General features: G+C 47.7%; 2 protein-coding genes and 1 long non-coding RNA gene across 5 annotated transcripts; 1 reads left to right on the forward strand and 2 right to left on the reverse strand.

The window, feature by feature from the left end:
• pcolceb (procollagen C-endopeptidase enhancer b) lies at window positions 1–5,749 on the reverse strand. The gene is made up of 9 exons (XM_076050679.1): window positions 5,621–5,749; window positions 4,333–4,441; window positions 3,297–3,555; window positions 3,081–3,205; window positions 2,170–2,306; window positions 1,309–2,072; window positions 1,133–1,213; window positions 884–1,054; window positions 1–188 (listed from the first exon to the last, which is right to left on the reverse strand). Exons 1-9 carry the CDS (start codon window positions 5,704–5,706, stop codon window positions 58–60), a joined length of 1,863 nt encoding a protein of 620 aa, XP_075906794.1. The 5' UTR covers window positions 5,707–5,749; the 3' UTR covers window positions 1–57.
• On the forward strand, window positions 466–7,381 carry LOC142904530 (uncharacterized). Its single transcript, XR_012929418.1, has 2 exons — window positions 466–918; window positions 5,662–7,381. It is a non-coding gene; the product is annotated as an uncharacterized LOC142904530 (long non-coding RNA).
• Window positions 7,270–24,322, reverse strand: per1b (period circadian clock 1b). Of its 3 annotated transcripts, XM_076050670.1 has the most exons (21): window positions 24,163–24,322; window positions 17,039–17,862; window positions 16,694–16,947; window positions 16,483–16,604; window positions 14,906–15,107; window positions 14,612–14,806; window positions 13,825–13,903; window positions 13,602–13,708; window positions 13,087–13,240; window positions 12,674–12,953; window positions 12,443–12,551; window positions 12,188–12,347; window positions 12,000–12,103; window positions 11,656–11,802; window positions 11,454–11,489; window positions 10,734–11,102; window positions 9,554–10,386; window positions 9,270–9,456; window positions 8,972–9,185; window positions 8,662–8,812; window positions 7,270–8,560 (listed from the first exon to the last, which is right to left on the reverse strand). In XM_076050670.1, the coding sequence occupies exons 2-21, from the start codon at window positions 17,431–17,433 to the stop codon at window positions 8,264–8,266; spliced, it is 4,395 nt and encodes a 1,464-aa protein (XP_075906785.1). In that variant the 5' UTR covers window positions 17,434–17,862; window positions 24,163–24,322; the 3' UTR covers window positions 7,270–8,263. The 3 variants fall into 3 exon arrangements, with proteins under 3 accessions (XP_075906785.1, XP_075906786.1, XP_075906787.1); XM_076050671.1 differs by lacking the exon at window positions 11,454–11,489 and having other exon boundaries at window positions 24,163–24,321; XM_076050672.1 differs by lacking the exons at window positions 11,454–11,489; window positions 11,656–11,802.
• Window positions 24,323–26,314: the final 1,992 nt, after the last annotated feature.

Raw genomic sequence — 26,314 nt, forward strand, 5'->3', positions numbered from 1 at the left:
TTTAAGTTACATGGCGAGTGATCATCCACAATCTGATGGGCGGGCGGAGCGGTGATGTCAGCACCCTTTCTGTGCCAGGTTGGCCAGTGTCTTGGCGTGGATGGGTTTATAGAGGAGCGTGAAGCTGGAGGGGCTGAGGAGGCCGTGGCCCTCAGCATCCTCTTTTCCCATGAACACGTAGTTCAGGCCTGCATGGGGAAAAGTCAGAGGGGTCAATAAAAGCGGTAAAATATGGTAGGAACCAACAAGTGTCATGTAACTCATTATACAGTCGCAATTTAAAAACATATGTATATATATATATATATATATATATATATATATATATATATATATATATATATATATATATATATATATATATATATATATACATATATATATAAATATATAAAAAACAAGAATTAAATATAACCTTCAGTGCAGGAGAAGTGGTTGTAAAATAGATAATGATAATAATAATAATAAAACAAGTACATGTCGACATAGCGAGAAGAGAGGAGAAATTGCACTTAATATTGCTAAACTACTTCTTACTCGTTACTAGTTATACAGTCAACATATCTTACTAGCCATGAAAACGATCTGTAGTAGTCTATGTTGCTCAGTATTGTTATAATAATGACATAAACGGTTTCTTGCATTTCACCTTAAAAATCATATTTTGTCTTAAACTTTTTTTTTTTTTTTTTTAATTGAATTGAAAAAAAAAAGAAAAGACAAAAATCAGTTCAGAATACATTATCAAAATGCTTTGTTTGTATGTTTGGCACATATTTGTAAAATATATCTAATTCCTTAAGCATCATGTGTTTGTGTGTCAGGCTACTTTGCTGGAATGATCTCCATGTATCGGAGCTCCAACAGATGAGAGGCTACGTACCTTTGGCGAGGCCGGGGCATCGTTTGCAAGTGGAGGTGAGTGTGACTGTCAGCGACGGCCCCACTTTGGTCACACTGAGACGTCCCTTCTTGTAGGATTTAATAAGAGACACCTCGACTGTCACTGAGCCTCTCGGCGCGGGGGTCAAAGATGTGACTTTACCAGTGATGACTGAAAAGAGAAAGAATGCGATGAGGCCGATGAAAGCTTTGAAGTCCAAAAAACTATGAAAGTTAGACCAGACCTTACCAAAGTCATTTGGGCAGAACTGCGTCTGAAGAGTTCCTGTCCTTGTGCAGGCTTGTGGGCACAGTGGGTTCACTGGAAGAGCTGAGATAGACATAAACGCATTAATCAGCGCATTAATCGCATTTAATCTTAGCCAACGTGTGAGTCACAATATGCTATCAAGCAGGAACACTCACACTTCTTGCTCACAAGGGGCTTCCTTGTCACTGTCCTGTTAGCTGGAGTTCTTGGAGTCGCCTTGGTCTTGATCTTTGATTTGGTTGTTGGCTTGACGCCACTCTTTGGGGTTGGCTTCACCGGCTGGATGCTGGGTTTTGCAGTGGGTTTGGTTTTCGGTGCAGGTTTTGGTGTGGGTTTTGGCTTAAGGCTCGATTTCAGCGTCGGTTTAACAATTTTAGGCTTTGCCGTGGGCGTAGCAGCAGGTTTAGTTGTGGGTTTCTTCACTGGTGCTTTGGGCGTAGGCCGAGCAGGTTTGGGTTTGGGAGTGGGTTTTGATGCTGGCTTCTTGGTAGGTTTGCGTGGCGGGGGCTTGAGTGGAATCTTCACAAGTGGTTTCTTGGGGACTTTAGGGAGTTTAGGGGTTGGTTTCGGGCGAAGGGTAGGTTTTGGTCGAAGGATGGGTTTAGTACGAGGGGTGGGCTTAGGACGCGGGGTGGGCTTAGGACGAGGGGTGGGCCTAGGACGAAGGGTAGGTTTTGGGCGAAGGGTAGGTTTGGGTTTTGGCTTCAGGGTGGGTTTTGGCTTGGGAGTTGGTCTGACTGGTTTGTCGACCCTCTGTGGCATTGAGGTGGTCTGAGGTCCATAGATGAAGTCTCCAGTGTGCGTAGGAGTCCTAGAGCCACGCGGTACACTGGAGTAGTGGGCCATGAAACCATCTGAGGTGATGCTTAGGTCCGAAACAAACTGGACAAGGAGCTCGTTCCCGTTGGTCACGACCACTCTGAAGAAAGAGAGCGCAAAGGCAGGAGAAAAGTGAGAGGAATTGCATCCAGAGGCCTTTGAATCACTTTGTTTTTTTTCTTTGGTTCGTGTCTTACCCTGGCGCTCTGTCCCCGCAGAACTTCCCAATCCGCCGCGAGTTGTCCCTCTCCCCGCCGTTAAACAGCGCCACATAATCATAGCGACAGTACGAGTCGGGCTCCAAGTCCAGCTTCACAAACTTCACCTCAATCACCTGGACAAGCAAACGCGCCAAGGCAATGCAAAACACAGAATCAGCGGCAACAGAATGAACGGAGTGAGCTGGTTCAGTCCCACCGGCACGGTGCAGACAGGAGACGGCCCGGCTGTCTGAAATACAGAAGGGCCTTCACTCTCTCGCCTCACACACTCACTTCCATCCCTCTCTCCTTACGTCCAATCTCTCGGTACACATGAACGCAGCTTCAGCCTGTCAATGAAGCCTTTCACGTCCTGCTCGGTCACAACACGCACGTACATTACATAAGGTAACCGAGGTGAAATATTCCTTGCGACGGCCCCTTTACTACTGTTTTCATTCCTTCTACCCCTCCTGTAGCCGCTGGTCTTACTTTGCTTTAGCTTCCCTGTACAGTATACAGGCTTTAAAAAAGCCATCTCATGGCTTTAAAAAAGCCATGTCAATTTTTGTGAAGGATGATCTAGATGGTTTCATAGCCATTTTAATACATGGCTTTTTTTTTTAAGTCTAGTTTTAATCCAAACCTGTTTCCAGGTTTAGCCAACTCACTTGTAAGGCACTGGATTAGGATTTCAGCGGCGAGCCAGCTGCTGGTAATAACTTTTTTATGCTAACAAACCACCTAGCCTAGCATTTAGCAGCCATAGTTTAAATACAATGAACCCAAATTCAAAATCAAGCCAAACAAGGTGTACAAATGGTGTACAACTCAACCTAAAATTATGATTTAAATGGTAAAAGATTTCTCTTTAAAAGCTTTAAAAGTTTTCAAATGAGTTTGTTTACATTGCTTGGTTCGACGGAAATGTGCCAGGAGCAGCTGATTCCTGCTGGGTAGTTGGAGTTGGGCCAGTTGGGTGTCTTGACAGAACCCTGTGATTTGGTCAGCCGCCCTCCACAGAACTGCTCCTCTGTGCAAAGGAACCAGTGTTAACACGCGCGAACAAAGGAGGGAGTTCTCAAATCGGGTCAATGTGCTTTTGCTCTGCACCGGCATCGCACCTTCCATGTGCGGCTTCCCGGCGCTGAAGGCAGCCAGGAATCCTCTTCCGCCGGTGGCTTCATCCGACACCATCTCCAGCATCATGGTGTTGGAGGTGGAGATGAGGGCGCCCGGTCGGAACGTCCCGCAGAAGCGGCCCAGCTTCTGCACCAGACGGGTGTGACCGTTGTAGACATCGAGGTAGTCGTAGCGGCAGGTGGGGTCCGCTTCCATGTCGAAGAGGCGGAAAGAGAGCATGACCACATGACTCTCGGGCACCTGGATGGAGGAGGAGGAGAAGCAGGGGGAGGATAGGGTGGATGAGGAGGAGGAGGAGGAGGAGGAGGAGGGATGATGAATAGCTAAATACAGTATAAAGCAGATACAGTGTAGAGGATGCAATTTAATCTAATTCAGCAATTCAGAGTTTTTTTTCAAGAAAATTCTCTGAAAGGAGCGACAATTCAACAGGCACATTTTTAAGGTGTCACCGTTTCTTTAATACTGGATCATCTCCTTAGTTTAGAAAGCAGTTTTCCTGAGTGATAGTGTTGCAGTACCCCGGTCTCGAGACCACACCGAGGGTCTCGGTCTAGTCTCAGACTCAGAGACATTTTTACTGGCTCTTGTCTCTGTCTTGGACTGGGCGGACTCGAGGTTTTTGATCAAGACCAGTCAAGAATCACCCAACACTCTGTGACACCCAGAGTGACACAGCCCCTTATTCCTGGTTAATTTATTGTTTCATGTTATGAAGCAAAGATGTTTTTTTGAAATACTTCAAAATAGTTGGCAAAGCAGCAAAATGTTAAAGAAAATGATGAAAAGATACCTTGAAGAAAAGAGATGTTGCTGTTCGATTTAGAAGCAAACTTGAATTTAAAACAGACACTGGTCATTTTTTTTTCTGTTTTGTTATTATTTTTATTTGATATGTAAAGTCTTGGTCTGGTCTTGGTCTCGAATCCCCAATGTCTTGGTCTCAGTTGTTGCGGTCTTGACTACAACACTAATACATAGTGATGCAAAAAGCCAGTTGACATGGTTAGGACTCACAGTGATGTACCAGGTGCATTTACTGTTGGGTTTGTACGCAGTGGGGAATCCTTCGCTGGCCACGATGCCCGAGTCCACCACCAGGTGGCCTCCACAAAGGAAGTTGGGCCTGAGAGTCAATAAAAAAAAAAAACATCCAATAGCAGCTAACGTAAAAGTGCAGGCATAGTGACAGTACTGTAGCCGGAGCCCTTTGCGCACGCGCACTCACATACATACACACATACACACACACACACACACACACACACACACACACACACACACACACACACACACACACACACACACTCCGAAAACCACAGGCGCACAGTCTGTCTCTGTTCTGAAGATGGGGAGGTTCCCACCGACTGAACCCTCCTGGTTTATGTTTTCTATACAAATCAAACCAGGAAGAACATACAGTAAACGTGCTGTGAGCTGCCGTCCATGCGCTGACTGTACGGCGGCGGCAGCTTTCTGTTGTTGGATGTGGCTTGAGCAGGCAGCATCACGCGTGTAGATTTGACGAAACAAACACACCCACTCTTTCACACTCACATAAACACAGATGAAGGCCGCCCCACGCCGGGCCCCCGGCCCATTAATTAGAAAGTTAACTGCACTGGCATCAGTTTGTTTCTGAATTAGAGGCTCTTTTTCAGGATGAAAAAGGCCCAAATTTTGTTTTATCCCTGAAAGTTTTCTTTGACTGCGTGCCTGTTCAAGTCTTTTTTCGCTACACTATCGGACCACATCATTCCTGAAGAAAAAACAAAACAAAACACAGTGCTGGTGGAGTCTAAATCTAAATCTGAACTGCCCACAGGCATTTTGTTTGTGTCCAATTTACACCCCCTGTGTTTGGAAAGTCGCTCCAAAAACGGAACCGCGTCAACTTTCAGAAAAAGGGTTGAAAAGAGCAGGCGTGAGATGGGAAAAGAGCAGTGCGCTTGCTCTGTTTGAATCATTACATCCATTACAGAATGCTATCATTATGTGTGTTTATGGGAGGCCAACCACATCTTTCTAGCATGGCAACCTTCTATTTCTACTGCAGCTTCTGTAATCATAATACTGCCAGCAGGAGTGCAGAGGAAAAAGTGCACGCACACACACATAGACACACACACAGACATACACACACACACACACACACACACACACACAGTAGTTAATGCAGACAGATGTAGGCAGTAAGGGCGACATGCCACATGAGCACACGCTGCAAGCTGGAGAAAACACATGCACAAGGGGCCATTGATGGCCGATGCGGACGACTGGATGCCGGTGGGGAAGGCGAGCGTACCTGGTGAAGTTGTTCTGACTTTGAGCCGCGGTCCATCCCAGCGTCAGCGCCACCAGGAGGAACGCCGTCGGCACCCTGCCCTCCATCCTGCCTGCTGTCCTCCAGGATGGGGAAGAGACGGCCGAGGAGGCGACGAGGCTGGAGGGGGAGAGCGGAGGGGAGGAGAGACGCGAGGTTGGAGAGGGCGGGGAGGGGCGGAGCCAGAGGAGGTAAGTGGGGAGGAGGTTCTGGCGAAAGAAAGGAGAAAAAAAAGGGTGAATGAATATGAGGGACAGAAGGCCGTTTGATACCGGCAGAGCGGAGAAAACAACATTAACGACCACCGCTTGGCTGAGCGCCGGCAGTCCAGAAGCTCAGAGCACAGTGTGCTGCTTCTTCTCATGCCGTGTTTTTGCTCTTCAACAGCCGGTGACATGAGCGACGTGGAAACGTATGTTGCCGCAGGTGTGCATGCCAACCGACGGCCAACTGTGTTGCAGGGGGGAATAACATCCTCCGTCCACAAGCCGTGAGGTCACTTGCACTTGACAGTGCGCAACAGGATCCAGACAATCGGTTGGATGGATGTGTCTCCTGTATTTTCACAGACGTGCTCGGAGAAGAAATACGGCAGAGATTCAATCAACACCAGGTCAACGCTCTCTTATTTTTCAGGATCTTATAAATTTGGGCCTTAAAAGTCCCATATCATGCCAAGTTCACTTCACCAATGACAACGAATGTGTCTCGAGCCCTTCAGTGAACTCCTCTGACATTCTGGAAAAAAATAAACCCTGAGTCAACTGTGAGATGAATAATGTAGCTGCTCTGCTTTTCATACAGTGTGTTCTGAAATGAACTCTTCTGATGTCTTTGGCTCTCTTAGGTTAGTGACACCTCTATCTAGCCAGCCAGCCAGTCAGGTGTTCCACCTTCTGAGACTCCCTCCTGGCCTTTGTGTGGTCTTCTATCATTCTGGATGTAAAATATAACATATGGGATTGCATCTCGGGTTGACCTCATGTAGTTTAGAGCGTACGGTTATAGAAGCAAAAGAGATTGTGCTTTGTTTCTAGGTTTTGAGTCTCCATTTCCCACTTTCTGTGAAAAACGTTGTGTTCATTCTCATTTATTTTCTGAGTGCTTTTCTCTCAACACCTGAATTCTGCCGTTTTCTCAGCCTGTTCTGATTGCCTGCTCCACCCTGATGTGCTGCACCTGCTGGCCTTCCTCTGCTTATTCAGCACACATGGTGCCTCTTTGACCTGCTGCCAGTGACTGTGGGTGACTCCTCTCTCCGTCAAATTTTTTTGAGTAACTTTTGAAGCGATGACCGAAATGTCAAACACAAACAGAAGGTCATAAATATCGGGGCTAAATATGCTTATTTTAGGACTGCTTTGTAAACGGCAGCAGTCCCACCGATGGCCTTTGTGAGAGTAATAATGTGCGTTTGGGTAAGGAGGGCATTCCTTTTGTCTTTTTTGGGCTGCGGTGACCAATCTGGGTGGAAACCGCGGCCCAATATAAGACGACTGCGGTTGGGCGAGGAAAGTCGCTGCCTTCGCCTGCTCCCGGGGAGATTTCAGAGCGTCTTGGACTCAATGTTGCATGACAGCCACAGGTTTAAAAAGACAGAACAAATCTCAGCACAAATCAAAAGGGTCACATTTGATAAATTTTCAAGTTGCTTTATTGTGTTTTTTTTTTTTTTGTACAAATAATTTCACAAAACTTAGAAACCGATGCAGACACCACTGACGCCATAAAGCATTGGGATATCACATGACCAGACCAGTGCCACAGAGGGAGAGAGAGAGAGAGATAGAGAGACAAAGGAACTGAGGAAAAGAGTTGGTGAACGCTCTCTAAGTTTCAGATCTTCGGACAGCCACAGGTGGCGCTCTGCTCTGCTGGTTGCTCTACCAGGCACCGAGTCGACCGCTGTAATGTCCGGGTCGGCCTCTAGGTGGCACTGCTCCAAGTTTAGTCCTCTGCCTGAGTCAAACTCTGGACAGACATCCCATCCTCGATATGAACGTCGCTCATCGCAGCGTCGCTCCGTCTCGCACTGTGTGCAGTGACTCAAGTATAAAAATATACACAGTGTTTACAAAATAAAACTCACTGTACATTTCCTCTACTGGGCCAAGGTTCACACAACGAACCTCTTGCTGTGTTTAGAGAAAAAGGGAGGGGGAGGGGGAACGAGGTGGGGACGCAGGATCCCCGGCGGCTGCGGAGAAACATTCAGTGAGGGAGAAAAACCAGGGAGGAAAGTTCATCTTCTCCCAGAGCGGAACCCTGCAGCGAGGGACGGACACGGCGAGGACCACACCGCGGTGGCGACGCCTTCATAGGTAGGCGCCGTGTGTTTCAATGCTGTGTTGGAACACATTCACCTCTTTTCTTTATTCATTTTAAATATCCTCTTTGATTTTCTCAAAGTTCAATAAATATGCCAAGAAGTGTCGGAGCGGTGGGGAAAGCTCTGGGTGGCTCTTGGTGGCTCCGGGGAACTCAAGGCATTTCATTCGGCAGTGATACAACCACGTGCTGCCTGAACCTCTTGCACTGTCAATGATAGTCTTCATCAATGTGCAGCTGGAGGAATCCTGACATTTAGCATCTTCAACCCCCTTAGTCCTGGAGGAATAAAACTCTTCACTGCGTCATTGCAGACTTCTCGTCGGCCGCGGCGGTGCAGTGCGAGGCTGCTCGCCGCTCCTCGGCCGCGCTCTCCTGCGTGTTGGTTTCTTTCTCCTCCGCCTCCTCCTCTTCCTCCTCCTCATCTTCCAGCTGAGCCCCCTCGGCCAGCGCCTCTGCCACGTCTTTCTTGGCCTTGTCGGCGTCCTCGTCGTCCTGAGCTTTCAGCACGCCGCACAGTTCCATCTCGTGGATCTCCACGTCGAACGGAGCGGCGGGAGGCACGAAGGGGGGCGACTTGCAGCCCGTGCAAGCCTGACAGACACACAGACAGACAGATGGAGTGGTTAGAACACTGGATGCTGGGAAACATGACACAGAAACTTTCTGCTGTGTCTTTTTGTGCGGCTCCTCACAGTGACGTTGATGGCTCGGGGCAGGCGGCCGGTGCGGATCCAGGGGTGCACCTGGCTCAGCTCGCTCTTCTGCTCCTCGCTGAAGCGTGGCTGGTGTTTCTGCATGCTCCTCAGCGCCTCCCGGTCCTCACGCAGCACCGTGTCTATGTCCCTGTAGGAGAGACGCCAGAGAAAAAGGTATTAGGTTGGATTTACTGGTTGATTTAGTCACCAGTTTCCCTGCAGAATGACTCTGTCGTGTCTGCGACCAGCTGCTGTGTAGCCTCGCAGCAGCGAGTCATCCAGGCTCATCATCTGCTCAGATTCTCACCTGACAGGCAGCTGGTAGGTCATCATCACTTTGTCATCAGTGTTGGCCATCAGCAGCCATATGGGATCCTGCAGGACGCATTTGATGAACTGCTCCTCGCCGCCGTCCCCGCCAGCGCTGCTGCTGCCCCCTGCTGGCTGTTTGCGGGAATGGTCGTTCTCCGAAGAGTCGATGCTCCCAAAGTACTTGCTGGTGTGGCTGCCTTGGCTGCTGCCTGGATAGACAGAAAGGAGACTGAGTGACACTGCGTGCAAAGAGACGGAGCGTCTGTGTATTTTTCTCATGACTGCGAACGTACTGGTGCCGCTGGTGCCGGTGGAGCTGCAGCCGTTGGAGCCGGAGCCGGAACCAGACGACCTCGTGCCAGAGGAACCTGAACCGGAGGCGGCGGAGCCCGTGCCTGAACGCGAGTCTTCCTGCAGCATCAAATCCAGCAGGTCGCTGGAGGTGGACATGGCGTCCTGGTTGGACTCATTAGTTTCCCCCTGATTGAGAGAAAAATCGTCAGAAAAAAATTAAAGGCACTTGTTCAATACCTTCCCAATCCTCAAAGAGAACCCAAAAAAACCTGCCAGCACTCACGTTCTCGTTCTCCTTGGAGGTGTCATCAGAGCTCCCTTTATTGGCCGAACTCTGACCCGCAGCGGTGCCACCCTGTGCGGAGGGCGTGGCCTGCTGCGAGGCCCCCAGGGCTGTGGCCACCTCCAGCCGGTTGCTGGGCGACTCCTCCAGCTGCAGCAGGTTGAGGGGGGAGGAGCAGCGCGACTGGAAGAGCGGCGACTCGGCGCCGTCCCGCTCGGCGGGGGTCTGGCAGTAGGAGTGGGGGGTGCTGCTGCGGGAGGGGGCACAGGTGGCTGGGACGGGCAAGGGGTTGGAGACGGCGGTGGCGGCGGCGATGGGGCCCAGCTGGCTCAGGTTGGGGTTGTAGAAGTGTCCTGGGGTGGGGGCCGCTCCCATCTGAGGGAACATGTAGTTGGGGAGGACAAAGGCCATCATGGGGGGGGGCACTATCTGGGCCGGGGGGAACCGCGAAGGGTCCGCCACCGTCTGGGGGAAGGGCTGCGCTACCGTCTGGGGGAAGGGCTGCGCCACCGTCTGGGGGAAGGGCTGCGCCAACGGCGGGTACATTGGGTAGATGGGCAGCATCCCGGGGGCGAAGGGGGCGGCAGGGATGCCGCTCTGCGAGCCCACAGACGGCCAGGAGGAGGAGGTAGTGGGCGGTCCCAGCGGCAGGTTGAGGGGGATGGCAGCGGCGGTGGCGGCAGCAATGCTGGTTCTGGGGTCCACGTGGCTCCTGCCGCCCAGAGAGCTGCGCTGCTCTGACGACTCCTGGTGCTTCAGCCGCTTGCCGCCGCGGCCGCGTCTGTGCCCGTTGCTGCTGCCCATGGCCGGGTAGTCTCGAGAACAGCGCACCCCTGCAGGAGAGGAGGGGAACTGCAGTTAGATTGTGTACAGGATGAAAGAGTGAGAGTGTGTGTATGCGCGGAATATGTGCGAATATGTGTCCATGTGCACATGTCGGTGTGTGTCTGCACGTTTGTGTGTACATGCAAGTCCTGTATTTGTGCGTGCGTAACACGTGTGTGCGCCTGCACATGTTTGTGTGCATGTGTGAGTATGTAAGTCTATGTATTTGCATAACGCATGTGTGTGCGGGTGCACGCGTGTTTGTGTGTGTCTGCACATGTTTGTGTGAGCATGTGTGAGTGTGAGTGTGTGTTCGTGTGTGCGCTGAGCTCCTGGGCAGCAGGTTGGCGTCTACCTCGTGCCAGCGGGTTGACGGTGGGGGGGTGGCAGCGCAGGGCGGAGGAGGCCGTCTGGTCGAAGACGCGCAGCTTGCTGAGGTCTTTGAAGCGATCCAGGAAGGCCTGCTCCTCCTGCTGCGTGTGGGCGGACAGCGCCTCCTTGGTCAGGCCCATGCGCCCGCCCACGCTGCCACTCCGCCGGCTCTCCCTGTCAGGCGGAGGGGCGGCCTGAGGAGAGGCTGGGGGGGGCGGCAGCAGCAGCGGGATGGGGGCTGCAGTGGCAGCGGTGGCGGCGGGCGCCGAGGTTGAGCCCCCTGCTAGGAAGGCTGGGGTCGGCGCAGGGGGAGCGAGGGTCGGAGTGGCGGGCGCCTCCTCCATGACGATGTCTGCGATGCAGGTGGAAACACATTGGAGCCGTTTGAGAACCAGAACAACAAAGTTTTTCCGTCTTAAAGTTTAAAACGCGCGCTGGGATCTAATGCAACTACCAAGCCGGTGGAAGCAGATCGTGAAGAAAACAGTAAAACAGTACAGTGTTAGTTTAACTGACTCTGGGAATCTTCTGTTTGGAGCTAATGTTACAATATATATCATCATTCAACATTAGGCAGCCAAAGATACATGGTCCCTTTTTTGAAGAGAAAGCAACAACAGAAGGAAAAAAAACTCTGTGGTGAAGTGCAACAGACAGCAGGAAGAGAAAACTGAGATGAGAAGACAGGCATAAATCAGATTACCTCTGATCTGCAGATAAATCATGCAGGTACAGCTTTCTGTAAAATACTTATTAAGACTTTAGAAGTAGCAAAAAAACAAAACAAATGAGAAAAAAAAACAAAAAACAAAAAACAAACAAACAAACACTTTGTGGTCAGTTCTTAAAAGCACGGAAGTTGAAATAGGAAATCTGTAGAAGATGGAGTGTTCCACGGTTCCCACCTGACTCAGGAGGCTTTTTGTCTCCCACGTGCACGATGGTGCTGCTGAAGCTACACTGCGATGTGACTGAGGCTACGCTCTCTGCCTTTGAGGCCAAGGTCAGGGGGGGCAGAGGAGGGGGCTCACCAATCAGGCTAACTGAACCGCCTGCAGAGACGACATGTTTGGCTGTGGTCAAGAGCGTGTGTGCGTTCATTCAGTTCATTACTCTGATTCAAATGGCATACGTCAAATGAAGCTTTCTGCAACAACAGAAATCGTCATTAAATGTCAAGGAAAAGATGAGAAGATAATGAACTAGCGATGTATCTATGTAATGTAACGAGGCCATGCCGTGCCCGTACCTTTGTTACCGTTGGCTTCCTGTTTGTCTTCATCGGAGGTGGAGGTGCAGGACGAGCCGCACTTCCGCTTCACTGTGTTGGGAATGTTGCAGCTGTCCAAGTACCTGCATGGAGGGAGAGTCGGATGAGTAATGGAGGCCGAGCACGCACATGCACTTGCTCAGACATGCACTTGCTCACACACACACCTTATGATGCTGTCCAGACAGTTGATCTGCTGGTAGGAGTAGCCAGTCGGGGCCTCCTTCTGAATGAAAGGAGGCGGCACTAAAGCCTTGGGTGGTCTTGCAGCATCGGCTATCAAGCCTCTGACCAGGTCACCTGCCATTGGTCTGATGCTTGTTGGGCCTGGACAGGGTGGAAAAACACCAGCTTGTTTTCAGTCAGTTGTGGTTTTGCAGAGCAGAAGGAGACACTTGTGTTCATGTCTCCGTTAATCTCACCGGTGCTGGTGTTCTTTCTGGGCGCGGGTCGGTTCCGGGACTCAATAAACACCTGCTGTCCGTTGGTCTTGACCAAGTGGACGTCTTTACACATTTGCTGGAATGTCATCTGGGAAAACAATCCGCCTCGTTGAGCCAATCATCATCATCATCATCATCATCATCATCATCATCATCATCATCGTCGTGCTTCAAGTACAAATCACCCGACCGATCGCGGTCGTAATTTACCGGTTTGTGCAAAGCGATTGCGGCAGATGCTGCCCGGTCCATGGCCGGGCCGTTGCTGTCGCTGGACGAGGCCGCAGAGGCACTGAGGTGCTGCTGGTGCGAGCGACGGGAGCCCCGGGAGCCGCTGGAGCCCAGGGAGCTGTAGCCCTGAGAGCCCCCGTTGTGAACCGGCTGCACCAGGATGCGGTGGATCTGTTCGCTCAGCTGCACCACATCAGGCGTGGTGACCCGGTTCTCGTTCCCCTCGGGCATCGTGAACACGTCTTCATTCAGAGGGCTCCTAATGACCAGAAGAACAATAGGGACAAACAGCAGATTAGCAACGGCTTCCCGCATTTTTCCATTTTATTTACAGTGTGGATGCCAGTTTTTCATGAATGCCAGCTGAACCTCCTGGACAAAGGTTCTCTTACGTTCTGACTTTGTGGCGTCCCACAATGAACGCCACCTTCCGGCTCCAGGGGTTTACGAAGGAAGACCAGCTGGTGTCGATGGTCAGATACTCTCCGTTGCGGGCGCACATCCTCAGAGGCGCATACTCGAACGGCTGCCCAGCAAACTGGAAGACTGAGATGAGACAAGGGATGAAGTGTTTTGGTGAGATAAAAAATATATCATGGGAAATGCAGAAAACCTGTTGCTTTGATGTCAATTGCAAATTAACAAAAGTGCTGCAGCAAAATCTGTGTCTTTGATGCCCAACGGTATTTAGTTTTTTATTGAAATGACTCTGAAAACACTGAAAAAATTGATAAAACACAGCTATTTCATGACTTACTTACTATTAATATTATTTCCTTAAGTTCAACGTTCCGGTTTGAAAAGCTTAGTGGGTCGCATATGGCCCTCGGGCCATAGTTTGCCCATGTCTGGGTTAGAACGTTGAAGAACAATACGGCAAAGTGCCTCCGACTGCGATGGAACTCACTCTTTTCATGAATGGCCACCATCATGGGTCTGTCTTCAGGGTGGATGTAGAGGAGGGTGGGGGTTCCTACCAAGTCCTGGGGCAGGTAACCCAGCAGTGGCACGGCCCTGCAACCACAGAGAACAGACAGTGACAGTATGTTGGACTGCTCTGGCGCAGCACTCGCGTCCGTTTTATGACAAAACATGCAGGGAACCGAGAACGCGGCCTCTGCGACACCGACCTCTCGTCGACTTCCTGGAAGAGGCAGCTGGCACTGTGACTGGTGGTGAAGATCCGCTTGTCTGGAGGGATACGAGGAGCTGAATGACATACAGGAGACAAGTTAACAGCCAGATAAGCGTGGAACATTTGGATGTGCAAAAGGTGCTCAGTAATGAAAAATGATAAGACTAAAAATAGAGCAGAATCACTTTTTTCAGTTATCAGAAACATGTCGTAGCGAGGAGCTGGGGTTACACTGACACCCTGTTATCACGGCTGCACAGCCACAACAAAAACGGCTTCATCCCAAGTTTATGTTGCCCTCTGAAATCTTCTTTTTGTGCTCGCAAGTTCTTTCGTGATTTTGATCAAATGCAATCAAGTTAAATCGCATGTATTGAAAGTGACATTACCTTCACCAATTACCTTCTTCCTAACAATAATCTGCGCTCTCTCTCCCCGTAGATGAGAAAAGTTCACCCTTCGTTTCTGGAAATCAGCTCATTCGGAGGTCTCAAAGGGCACCAATACCTGTCCCAGGTGAGTGACAACACCCGCAGCCAGTCCTGTGCGCTCCTCTCGGACTGCTTTGTGTTTCCAAACATATGGAAGGTCCCACAAAGCATCGGCCGTCGCATGGAGCTACTCTGTAACTTGTAAACAGGGGGCTAAATACTCTGATATCCTCAGATTGAGTTGTTTTGGGATAATCACCGTGAAAGACTATTTCACTGAAGTCTGGTATATTATAAAGATCATGACGTGGCATCTTCAAACTGGACTCGTAAGTGAGTGATGGGACAAACCTTCATATCCTGAGTGGACCCTCTCGGCGATGAGCAGGCAGCAGGGCTGAGGCTCGGCCACGTCCGAGTCTTTGATGGTGAGCTGGTAGGGCGTGAGGCGGAAGGGCGAGTAGCGCATCTCGCCGCCCTGCGTCCGCTCGGCACTGATGCGGCAGAACATGGACTTCTCCTGCGTGCAGTCGACGGGAGACGACACTGCAAGTGACGAGAGTGGCAAACCAGTCAGTGATGACCCCGACCATCAAGCCAAAGCAGTTGCTTTTTCCCCCCTCGTTTCAAGAGGCGTTCAGTCACCGGAGCCGATGCACGAGGCCCAGGGGGGCAGGCGGCAGGGCGCCGTGCCGCTGTAGAACGTGCTGACGTCCTGTGGGGCCAGCAGCTCTGAGAACATGGTTCCTTGCAGACAGCCGGTCTTGCAGCGCAGCAGTGACGAACCCTGGGGCGACACGTACACCACCTTCCCCGTCAAGAAGGACACGGCCATGGAGAAGGTGTCCTGCAGAGGATGATGAAAAGGGGTTAGGATTCTTCAGCAGAGTACAGTCAGTCAGTCAGTCAGTCAGCGGCTAATGAGCAGGATGTCCCTGTTCATTCCCGAGGAAGAAAAGCACACAGGCCTGTCCACAATTTCCTTGCAGGCATTTCCCTGAAGGCCAGCAGTTATTTACAGCCTCACTATGATAGATGAGGATTAATGCAATCAGCAGCGTTCTGCAGAATAAGATTTTTATGAAGACAAAACTGCAAGTAAAGGCCGGGGTTGATTAAATCTATTCTATTATTTATGAATATGTTCAAATATATATATATATATATATTTTTTTTTAAATCAATTTATGACAATAAAATAAGCAGCTTGGAGGGAACTAAAAGCCACATGGATTGCACAAGAGCTTCATGCATACAAGTGGAGAGTATGAAGGCTTTATACTGAGATCAGGTACCAGTAAAGAACTGTGCAGTCAATGTTTAAGAAGCAGGAAAAGAAGGACGAGTGAGACTCGCTCTGTCCACAAGGAGGAGGAGGGGAGTGTATTAAACCATGTGAACACGTGAAAGATGAAAAGTGCAGACCATCATTATGGAAACTAACAATAATAATTATCTGCATGTGTGTATAATTCACGCTAACACGCGGGCACAGTCGATGTGAGAAGCTCAAAACATGGAGCAAGTCTGGACGAGGACCATCTTTACATCGCTGCCAGAGTTTATATTTAGACTGCTGTGAAACAATGCACTTGAATGTCTAGCGGATTTTGTGATCTGTTAGAAATGTGGCGAAGCAGAGTGTGAGGCTGCAGTGCAGGGCAACAAGTTTATAGGCTGTATTATTTGTTCTACCGTTTCAAAAACTTTGGTTCGTTTCGTTTTATTGATCTATTTTTTGTGGTTTTTCCTCGTTTCTCAGAGGGGCCGCAGGCAGAAAGTCACGTTTGCAGGTATCTACAAACATCAGACAAAAAGTTGTTGGGAACTCTCTGATTTTGGATTCTTTCCTTGGTCACCACTGTAATGTTTGGGTTTTGGTTGGTTGGATGGAAGTACTTGTGAAATGCAGGATTGGTTGTGGTCCCACGTGTTATCGGCTGGATAACACGTGGAGCAATCTGCTCCTACCTGAAATAACATTCCTCCAAGTGGATTTCACTCAAATAACAGTGACAACTGCATAGTATTTTATGTTGAATCTTAAACATAGTTGACAGTAAACAAAGCAAAAATGTGGGAATAAACCTTCCCTGAGATGATTTATTTCCTGCTGAAGTAGTTCTTCTACAGGTGCAATACTAGCACTTCACTACGCTGTGTGTGTCTATAGAGGATGACATGACCACCAGGTGTAGTGCAGGACTTGCATGGAAACCTACAGTGTTTTTGAGGGTGTACTCCGAGGTGATGTTGTCGAGCTCCTCAATGGTGAAGGCCGACAGGTCCAGGCTGCAGCCCTGGCAGTCCTCCACATTCCACTGATGGTAATACTCCTTGTTGGCTGCAAGATAGAATAATACAACCAGGAAATGATTTGACTGTGCTCGTGCGTATGCAAGACCACCAAAGAGAAAATTCCTGCCTGCTCACCTCGAACTTGTTTGACACACTGAAGAGCGTATTTTAGTGCGTTGAGGGTGCTGGAGTGGCCCTTGGCCTTGCGCTCGCTGGGCAGACGGAGCTTGAGCTCCTTGATGGCCTTCATGAGCTCCTTCTGGGTCTGCACCCGGGCTGACTGGTTGCTGCTGCAGCCGGAGGTGGAGGGCGGGTCGTGCTCGGAGCTGGTGGACAGCAGGCTGTACGCCAATGAACCACTGGGGGGCGAGAGGCTCTGAGAGTTGGAGCTGTGGAAGAAGAATTTGGTTGAAGCAAAAGGGGGAGAACCAGAAAAACCTCACCAAGGGACATTTTTGGTCTTTTTTTTTTTATAACTACCTCTTGTTGCTCTCCGTGGTCTCCAGCATCATGCCCGAGTCTTTGCCGTTGGACGAGCTGTGGGAGCTGCGCGTGGACTCGCGCCCGTGCGCCTCGCTCTCCCTCTCGCCGGAGTCATTCCCACTGGAGACCCCGTCCATGTCGTCCGAGTTGGGCCCCCTCCGGCCTCCAGATGAAGACCCGGATCCAGACCCTCTGCTGGGGGACGACCCACCTCCAGATTCGCCGCCCCGTTGCTGGCTGGAGACATCACTGTCATGCTGGCCGCGGCCGCCGCCGTTCACAGAGCTCAACTGCTTCGGCTCGGCTTCCTGGCAGTCATTTTTCTCCTCGGCCCTTGCCACTCGCCCATGGGTGCTGCTGCTAGGCATTGGTTTAGGGTTGTCATAACTCATACTAGAGTAGGGTGAGGGTGGAGCTGGATTTTGGGGAGAAACTTGTGGGTTTAGGTGGGACTACTGTGTATCCACACGTGAATCATGGTTCGTGGCTGTTTGTGTAAAGAACTAAGGAGAGAAATTCATTGTTTCTCCCGCAAAAAAGAAAAAATACAAACGCTCGGGACTCTGAAGCCCTTCTGAAGCGATCGTCTTGATTTGAGCTGGAGCGACACTCCAAGTGGCAGAAAAAAACCCCAGCAGCCTTTTCAAAACAAAATGATCGGCTGAAAGTGTCAGTCAATGTGAAGCAGAGCCGAAAAGACTCTCTGCTTATGAAACAGGCTTGGCGAGAGTGCTCCAACAGATGGGATGAGAGATGGCAAGTGAGAAAAACAGCTCGCGCGCCTCTTCGGAGATATGTTGCTCTGAGTGCTTAAAGGCCACCTAGGATGAAAGTGGGAAGGGAGGAGGGTAGTGGGCAGAGAAAGAGAAGAAATAACATCAGCTTTACGAAGACAGAAAACATCATGTCATGGTGTAGCCAGCATCCTCCCCAAGGCCGACTGATATGCTCTTTTATCTGGTTAGCCTTGGAGGACAGTATAAAAATGGATCTGAATTGTTTGGTAGCAGCACAGACTGTACGTCCAGCTGTTTGCCCTTCCTTCCCACGGAACATGTGCAGCAAACCTCATCATTAATCTGCTGCCGCGCAAACATCTGAATATAGCAACAGGTGGACGTGACGCTAATTCCGCAAAAAGATTTGGTCGGTCGTCACAGCAGAGTCCAACTTTATCCTGGAGAACACCGAGGAACAGAGAACTCTGGTGGGGGTGAGGGGTGACAAAGAACTCCATCGCAGGTTGGGTATAAAAGGGATTGATTGTTTATAGAACCTACATGCGTATGCATGGTCACTGCCTACGCAAGTCAGGCTAGTGCTATTTATTTCCGCAGTGAGGAAGACACCTGGTAATCCTTTAAGCCCTGCAGACGCAACCAGAAGAAGGTGCGTCCAGTTCTCGGTCGTCACCGCGTCCAGTTTTAGTCGCCTGGCTGTCCCACAACCCACTTTACATCGGCACTTTAGGCGCACTGCGGCGCTTTTGGTGCCTACGTCGTTAACCGGAGATTTAACCACGTTAACGACCAGAAAAAGACAAGAGGATAACGGGCAGGGACGACTGATTGCTCATGTCACCGCAGCACAAAAACAACAAACAAACCAACAACAACAATGCGCAGCAAGAGGAAATTCTCCTGCAAGGCTCATCTCATCTCAGAATCTAAAGCAGCATTATGCTCGATCAGATGGCTGATGCACACTTGCACATGCCAGGCTGTGTGCGCTCACTCAGACTGGGCAGGGGAGGTGGGGGTGGGTGGGGTGGTGGTCGTATGGAAACATACTAGCAGAGTGAGAGTGGGCGTGTAGGAGGAAAGCGATGCAATGCTTCCACAGGAGACAGCAACAAGTGTGGCGCTCCTGAACGCTCCTGGCGGGGGCGACTAGGTGTCCGCTAGCCTTCAGTGAGAGGCCATGTGTGCCTCTGCAGGGCCTGGATACCAGACTGCCGTGGCCTCTAATGGAAAGGTCAGGTGTGAGGTTCTACAGACAAGCCCATCCACTCACTCGCTCAGATTATTCACAGGAAATGCACTAATCTAAAATTATGCAAGACAGTATCCAGCTTACTCAGGGAAATATGGATGAAAGGATGAATGGATGAATAGCAGCCTGCTCCCTGACTGACACGCACTTCAACATTTAGTGTACAAATCTCGCAAATGTCCAAAATTTCTTCCAATGTCTTTTGCATCTTGAAGTGGTTGGATGCAAAAATATACATTCCACTTGAAAGGTGCCCTTTCATCTCATTCATTCATCAAGCAGTGCTGAATGGAGCAAATTACTAAGAACATAACAAACCTAGCTTTTTTTTCTCCTAAATGACTCATTAACTTGAACCCCAACCAAGACCATGTTAACTTCCGGAGTGGGGGGGGGGGGGGGGGGTGTTTACATTTTTGTTGACATGTTAGTAACTGTTTTGTATATTATCTTTTGTATTTTTGTTATATTGTGAAAACAATAAAAAGGATGTTGGTAAAAAAAAAAAAGTAAAAAAAAAAAAAAAAAAAAGAACATAACAAACCTAATAACAAAACCAATCTCCAGAAAAAAACGCAACATATTCAGCCTTGTGTTGACAGCCTGCTAAAACTAATGCCTTGTGTGGAAGGGAGCAAAAGCAGGACAGCCATGAGCCTGATGAAGGGACAAAAGCTGCCACTACCAGTGCTTTTGGTGACATCAGTTAGGGCTGATTTCCAGAACCGTGTATTTTAGGACACTCTGAAAAGTGGAGCAACCAAAAAGATTAAAGGATGGAGAAATCTGGGCGGATTGCTGATGGGATCGAGATACTTGAGCAAGACTTGTGCCCGTTTTTTGTCGACGTTAAATTGCCGGTGAAAAGCATTCATTTAAGTTGTAATTTTTGATTTTTCATCGCAGCCTGCTGTTCAGTGCATCTTATCTGCAACCATTAGACAGCTATTTGGATATACACCTTTAACTCATGACAGGAGACTGCATTTTGCTGATGCGTTAGCTTTTGGAAATCTGGCCTCATTATCACTAAATTACAAAAAAAAAAAAAAAATGTGTTTGGCCTTTTGCAAACAAAAACATATTCATTTGAAGCAATTCCTGGTGCATCATAGGTTTAGTGTGAGAATGTGACATCTGATTAGAAATGTTGCACTCATACATTGCAACACATTTACATGGGGATAAAATCTATGCATGTTTGCCGCAATTTTTTCTGACAACAAATCTGGTTCTTAAGGTATAAAGACATATCATCTTCAGTGTTATCAAATCCTTTCCCCAGGCCTGAGACCAGGTGATAAGCTCCATTTGAATACAAATATATATATCAGACTGCCTTATCACTAATAGCAAGGTGCGAGGAAAATGATGCCGCTGCACATTCATTCAGCGGTAATTCTTCCCCTGGATGTGACATCTCACCCTGAAGTGGCACAAAGTTGAATATGCAGCGTGAAAAGCAAAAGCTTGTACATTGAAATACATGAAAGACGTCTGAAGAGCAACATCCATGACTAGTTACTGAAAGCAGAGTGTTGTACCTTAATAAGACAACAGTCCATAAATAAATAACTACACTTGACTAAAAAATAAAACTTGTGCAGGCAATAATTACTATAATTTAAATGTTATTACAGTCGTACATCTGTGTTTTTAAAATATTAAAAAAACAATCAATCAACAATAAAGCTTGTTCCACAAGAGAAAATACTTCCACACCATTGCCGTTGTTTAAAAACGTTACACACTAGGCATTGTTAATGGATAACATCAACCCCCTCAAAAGAACCCAGTGTCCAACACGACTTCCTCGCTGCAGGAAGGTGTGGCGAGGCGTCCGTGCGCGAACATGTGTGTCCCCACTGGCGCACCCTCACAACATCACGCATCACCACGTTTCCTTTCGCTCACAGAATCGGCGCTTTGACAATGAAAAAAGATTAAACTGTACCGTACCGGCTCGTTGCGACGTGTTGACCGTAGATTCTAGCCGCGCTGGACCCGCTCGCAGCTCACCGAGAACCTGTGCGTGACAGACGGCTGTCCTGTACAGCTTCAACCGCTTCCCCCGAGCTCCTCCCCCGCGATGTACGAACGGCGATCGGCACGTGTACACGGCGGTGTTTTCCGCGAGCCTCGGCGTCGCTGATTGGTCGCCAGGCGCGACCAATGGGGAGAGCGAAGCGCGCAAGCGCGTGTCGTGTCTGCTGTGCCGGGGCTCCGCCCACCAACGGGGCCTCACCAGAAGGCTGTTCCCGGCGGCTCCGGGCCCCGCCACCCTGAGCCGCAGTGACTGACGGGCGGTTCAGCCAATCCGCGGACAGACGGTCCCAGCAGCGGCCGCCCAGACAAAATGAGCATTTATGACAGTAGGACGGAGTGCGGAGAGGAGGGATAGGCCCATCTCTCTGCAACCACAGCCACATGACTCCAAGTAGTAGGCATTACATAATAGTGTACTCTCAGAGTACACTACTATAAACAAACAAGAACATGTATCACTCATGCTCGCAACGTGTACTGGACTTCATGACTACTACATCTTCTAGATTAAAACTGACTAATGTATGCAACCCTTAAACCCCACAACTAATTTTCCTATTTCGTGCATTGCTGCAGATTCCAAGAGTAAATTTGATTTGATTTTTTTTAGTACTAGAAAAAATTATATCCATTATTTATACGTTTGTTTTTATGTTGTATTTATTTAAAAACAGGCAGGTAGCATTCAGGTAACAAATCTCCTTTGCAATGGACTGGATTTTTTTTTAAATTTTATTATTATTATTAAAAAAAACAAAACAAAGAACTCTACATTTCATTGTATGAGTTGTTGTTATCAATGTATTTTTGTCACCACAGCCAATGAAAGAGGAGGAAGATGTAAAATATAGAGTTTTCTGAGAATTCCCCCTGAGGACTTTGCCCGGATCATGACCTGAGGCTGGAAAGACATACAGTATGTACAGTGTAAAATATAATGTCATTACAGCTAAATTTGGCCTAACACACTCCATTTAATCTTTGAAAATTACATTAATTCTAAAGATTCAAACACGAGTTGAGTTCCGTGTGATATATCTTTTTTCCTCCCACCAGCGTGGTTCCTAAAGTGCCTGAACAAGTTTCAGAAGTCACTTTATCTAGCATGTGCAAATTTCTGGCATATCCAAGTAAGCTCTCACAAGCTCACCTGTCTACAAATACTACTTAGTACTCCATTACAAAAAATAACTACCAACAAAATTTTAAAAACAAAAACCTTGCAATGCATCATTTATCCTTTAAAATATGATTGAAATAAAGCACCAGCACTAATATGAATAAGTGTATTTCAGAATACCTTGACCAAAAATCTTTGCCAGACTTTTGACAAATTCAATCAATTGCAATGTATCATGCTCCATCATTATATTCATTTCCAAAAGGGAGACTGACAAGAAGAATAGAGAACGCTCCCAACCCAGGTATGTATAGGAGGTCAGTCGTGCTATTTCCTGCCAGCCTGTGGTTTGGTTTGGTTTCAGCAGCAATGCTTGGTGCTGTTTTTTGGAGTGCGAAGAAAACACAGACTGCGACTACATCCAAACTGTTCTCCCACCGTCTCGCTGCTGGCCTTGAGCTGTTTACCATCACTTCAAAGCTCTTCAATTCAGTTTACATCGAAACACAGGTGATGAGAGGAGTGCAGGAACCCTGCGTAAGTTTTTAGTGTTCAGCTGACGGCCCAGAAGACACAACAGAGGACTAAGTGTTCTCCATTCAGAACAGACTGACAGAGATGACTAAACCTTTTCAAGGATAGTAATTAATGAACTGCTACTCATCTATTGAGTCAGTCCCCCCAAACACCTCTCCCATTGCCTGCTACCTCGCCCCCTGCATCTGACCATGCAGCATTAGTGCTGTTAGAACTAGGGAGACGCGCCCAGTGGGGCCCAACCATGACTTTTTCACTAGGACACACATATGATGGATCAGTTGCTTTGAACTCACTCCCCTTTTACGACCCATTTTTGCGCAGCTGGTATGGATACCACAACACTTCATAGTGTGAAAATGTTTGGGTGGTACCAGTGTAGGATCTAGGCCTTGAACTTGATTCACTGATGCAATATATTGCCATTTTGACTTGGTCCTACCAGGCAAGAGTACAAGGCTCCATAGACATTGTATGCTCTGAAAAATGCCAGATTTGGCCCAATTTAGAGCATATGTAAATATAAACTACACTCACTCAATGGTTCTAACTCGGTAGGTGTGAAATGCCACATGCACAAAGCGCTGACGCTTGTTTATGGCAGGTTTAAGGCTATATGGGCCCCATTTCCGAAATAAAAAAAGCACAGTTTGAAAGATTTAGTGGCACCACCTTCTGAGGGGGGGGGGGGGGGCGGCATACTCCAATGTTTATATCTGTTCTCTAATGTTCCACTGAAGTTAATGTTTCATTCAATTCTTTCTTATATGGCCTGTGATGTCAGGGTGTTGACAAAAAAAAAAAAGACTAAACCCTGAGCAGGTTTATGTTGAGGGGCCCTGTGGATGGGTGCTGGTGCTATGTGGCCACCTTCTTATACCTTTGGTCTTTGTATGAAAATACACGAAAAACACTAACACAACAACATAAAATATATTCATTTTAGTGACTTTATCCAACTGAAATAAATTCTAAAAAACACACACATTGATCCTTTAATATGCAGTATAGGCGCAGCAATTTCGCAATCATCAACTGAACTGATTGAAGTGCAGTTATTCCCTGCAATTATATCAATTATGGATAATAAGTATGGCTGGGAGTGGTTCACAACAACGTACAGTAAAAAGTATCGTTACAATATAGGTACAACAGAATGCTGATTTAAGAGAAGTCAGAAAGGTGTCAGTGTTTTCGCTGTGTTGCATTACCAAATAAATATATAGAGGTTGTAACCGATGCCATTATGACACTAGAGAAGAGTCGTTTTTGTTTTGTTTTTTTTTCCAAAAATGAAAATGTACATTACGGCTATACAAGGAAACTGCTTCACAAGGTGTGTCGTTCGCCGCCACATATGACAGTCAGAATTAGCATGCTACTGCTAGCTCACAAAGAGAGACTAAAACAACAACAAAAAAATAACCAACAGCTTACCTTTGAAGTGCCTCGCCAACACAGCAGCTATATTATTCCGCTCACAGAAGTTCTCAACACTCTCCAAAGAACGAACGTTACTCTATCTGGTCTCAGCTGTCTTCGCTTCGCCGTCCCGTTTGTTCTCAAGACATTTTCGCTGCGTCCCCGGACTACAGCAGTGTACACGCATGGATACACGTGCCGCTGCATGGCCTGAATCGGCTCACGATGATTGGACGAGCCGATGCCGCGACACGCCCCTGAGCGTTCTGATTGGCTGCAAGGGGCGTGGCTAACAGCACGGGCTCGCTGGTCACGTTGAAGTGGACTGCTCCTGTGTTCCTTTCCAAACACAGGAACATGAGTGCTCTGGATGTGGCCGATACTGACTTACCGTAATGTTGGTGATAATCAGCAGACAAAAAAGTTCGTATGAAAAATCTATTTGAAACAAAAAGCTATACCTGATAGATTGACTGAATATTAAAATAAGAGTTCATTATTATTATTATTATTATTATTATTATTATTATTATTATTATTATTATTATTATTATTATTATTCAGTCAATAATGTAATCAATTATGTGATAAAAGGTATCCATTTTAATTGCTGTAGTACATAATTTTACACAATTTTACCATTTGATTTTGAATTCCAATACTAGTTTTCTTTCATTTTTAAGCGAATGAACTGTATGTATGTACGGGCATGTACTAGCTGTTTCTGACCTCGATTTGTTTAAAAAAAAAAAAAAAAAGTGCTAATATATTCCCGAACATAGAGTGAGACAGTCAAAAAAGATTTATCAAAATATTTTTATTCAGAATAATTTAATTTTCAGTATTAGCCGGTACAGACACGATCTCACTACAAGTCTCTAATCGTTCTCTCCTCGAACCGTGAACGGCTATTTTGTCTGCGCGTTTTTTCTCTTCGGTACGGCTGCGACAGAGTACAGGCAGTGTGTTTTCAACGTGCTAGCACGGTGACGTCATTTGTTCTGTTCGCTGTCTCCTCGGTCACGCGGCCGACGGTGTGGCTGTAAACACTGCAGATGTAGGGCGCGTGTAGCCGATTATTAAGCGTCATATTAGTCCCTAATCTTGAGAAGGTGATTAAATTGTGAAGTAGCCTGTTTTTCAGTATCACAATGCCTGCATTAATATACATTAATATACATTAAGACAGGCCTTTTGTTTTGACCACAATCAATCCTCCACATGAAATGCAATCCTGACAGTACTTTTGAGACACATTGTGACAAGGTTGATTAAATTCTATAGGAGATGGGCGGAGAGGAGAGAAAAAGAGAGAGAGGAACAGAGACAAACATGAGCAACCAACCACATCCATGTTCCTGCACCCCCCCCCCCCCCCCTGCAGTCGTCAATCCTGGATTGCCATGTTTGTAACTGAGCCAGAAAGGACAATCTAACCAGAGAGCACATTGTGTATTTACTATATGGTTGGTGCACTCACACTAGGCACCATACATGCCCAAACACGTTTGAGCCTAAAATCTCGGAACACTTGGCCTGTGTGAGCGCTCTCTGGCATGGTTCGCTTGGGAGAGGTGTGCTTCGGCCTTGCGTGGCTCATACATGAGCACAAGCACGTTCACATACAACAGAAGCAAGTGCAGCATGACCGTTTTGACAAATAATGATTCAAACAAACAAAAAAGTCATTGAAATGTGTGCAGTGTGTTTCTGAGTTGTCTCTGGCATTTCGTGTTCTTCTCATATTATCAACCGACTCTGGCTGATGAGCAAGTCTGTGCAGAGTTAAGTATCCCAAAATATCCAGTAGATGGCCATGTTGCACAATATCCGATTGCTGCTTTTATTTACCTCATTCACACCTTTCTTTAGTAAATCCAATACTATCACCGCACTAATCTCTTCACATGCAACACTGACACCTACACCACTGACTATACTGACACACACACCTCAACATTTTTGCCACAGCCTTATCAGCCAGGTTGTGACAGCACCTAAACACTGCTTTTTTGCATTCTATGTATAACTATCCATTCAAATTATCTACTATTATTACAAGAACCAATGTTTCTATTTTTCTGTCTTCTTTGCTTATTTAATATTATACACTGTTCAACACTTTTTGGCTTATTTTTAGCTACACACCTACAGCT

Source organism: Nelusetta ayraudi, unplaced genomic scaffold (genome assembly GCF_046127955.1).
Source record: "Nelusetta ayraudi isolate G7.1 ecotype Tasmania unplaced genomic scaffold, CSIRO-AGI_Nayr_v1 ptg000128l, whole genome shotgun sequence".
NCBI classification, from domain to species: Eukaryota; Metazoa; Chordata; class Actinopteri; order Tetraodontiformes; family Monacanthidae; genus Nelusetta; species Nelusetta ayraudi.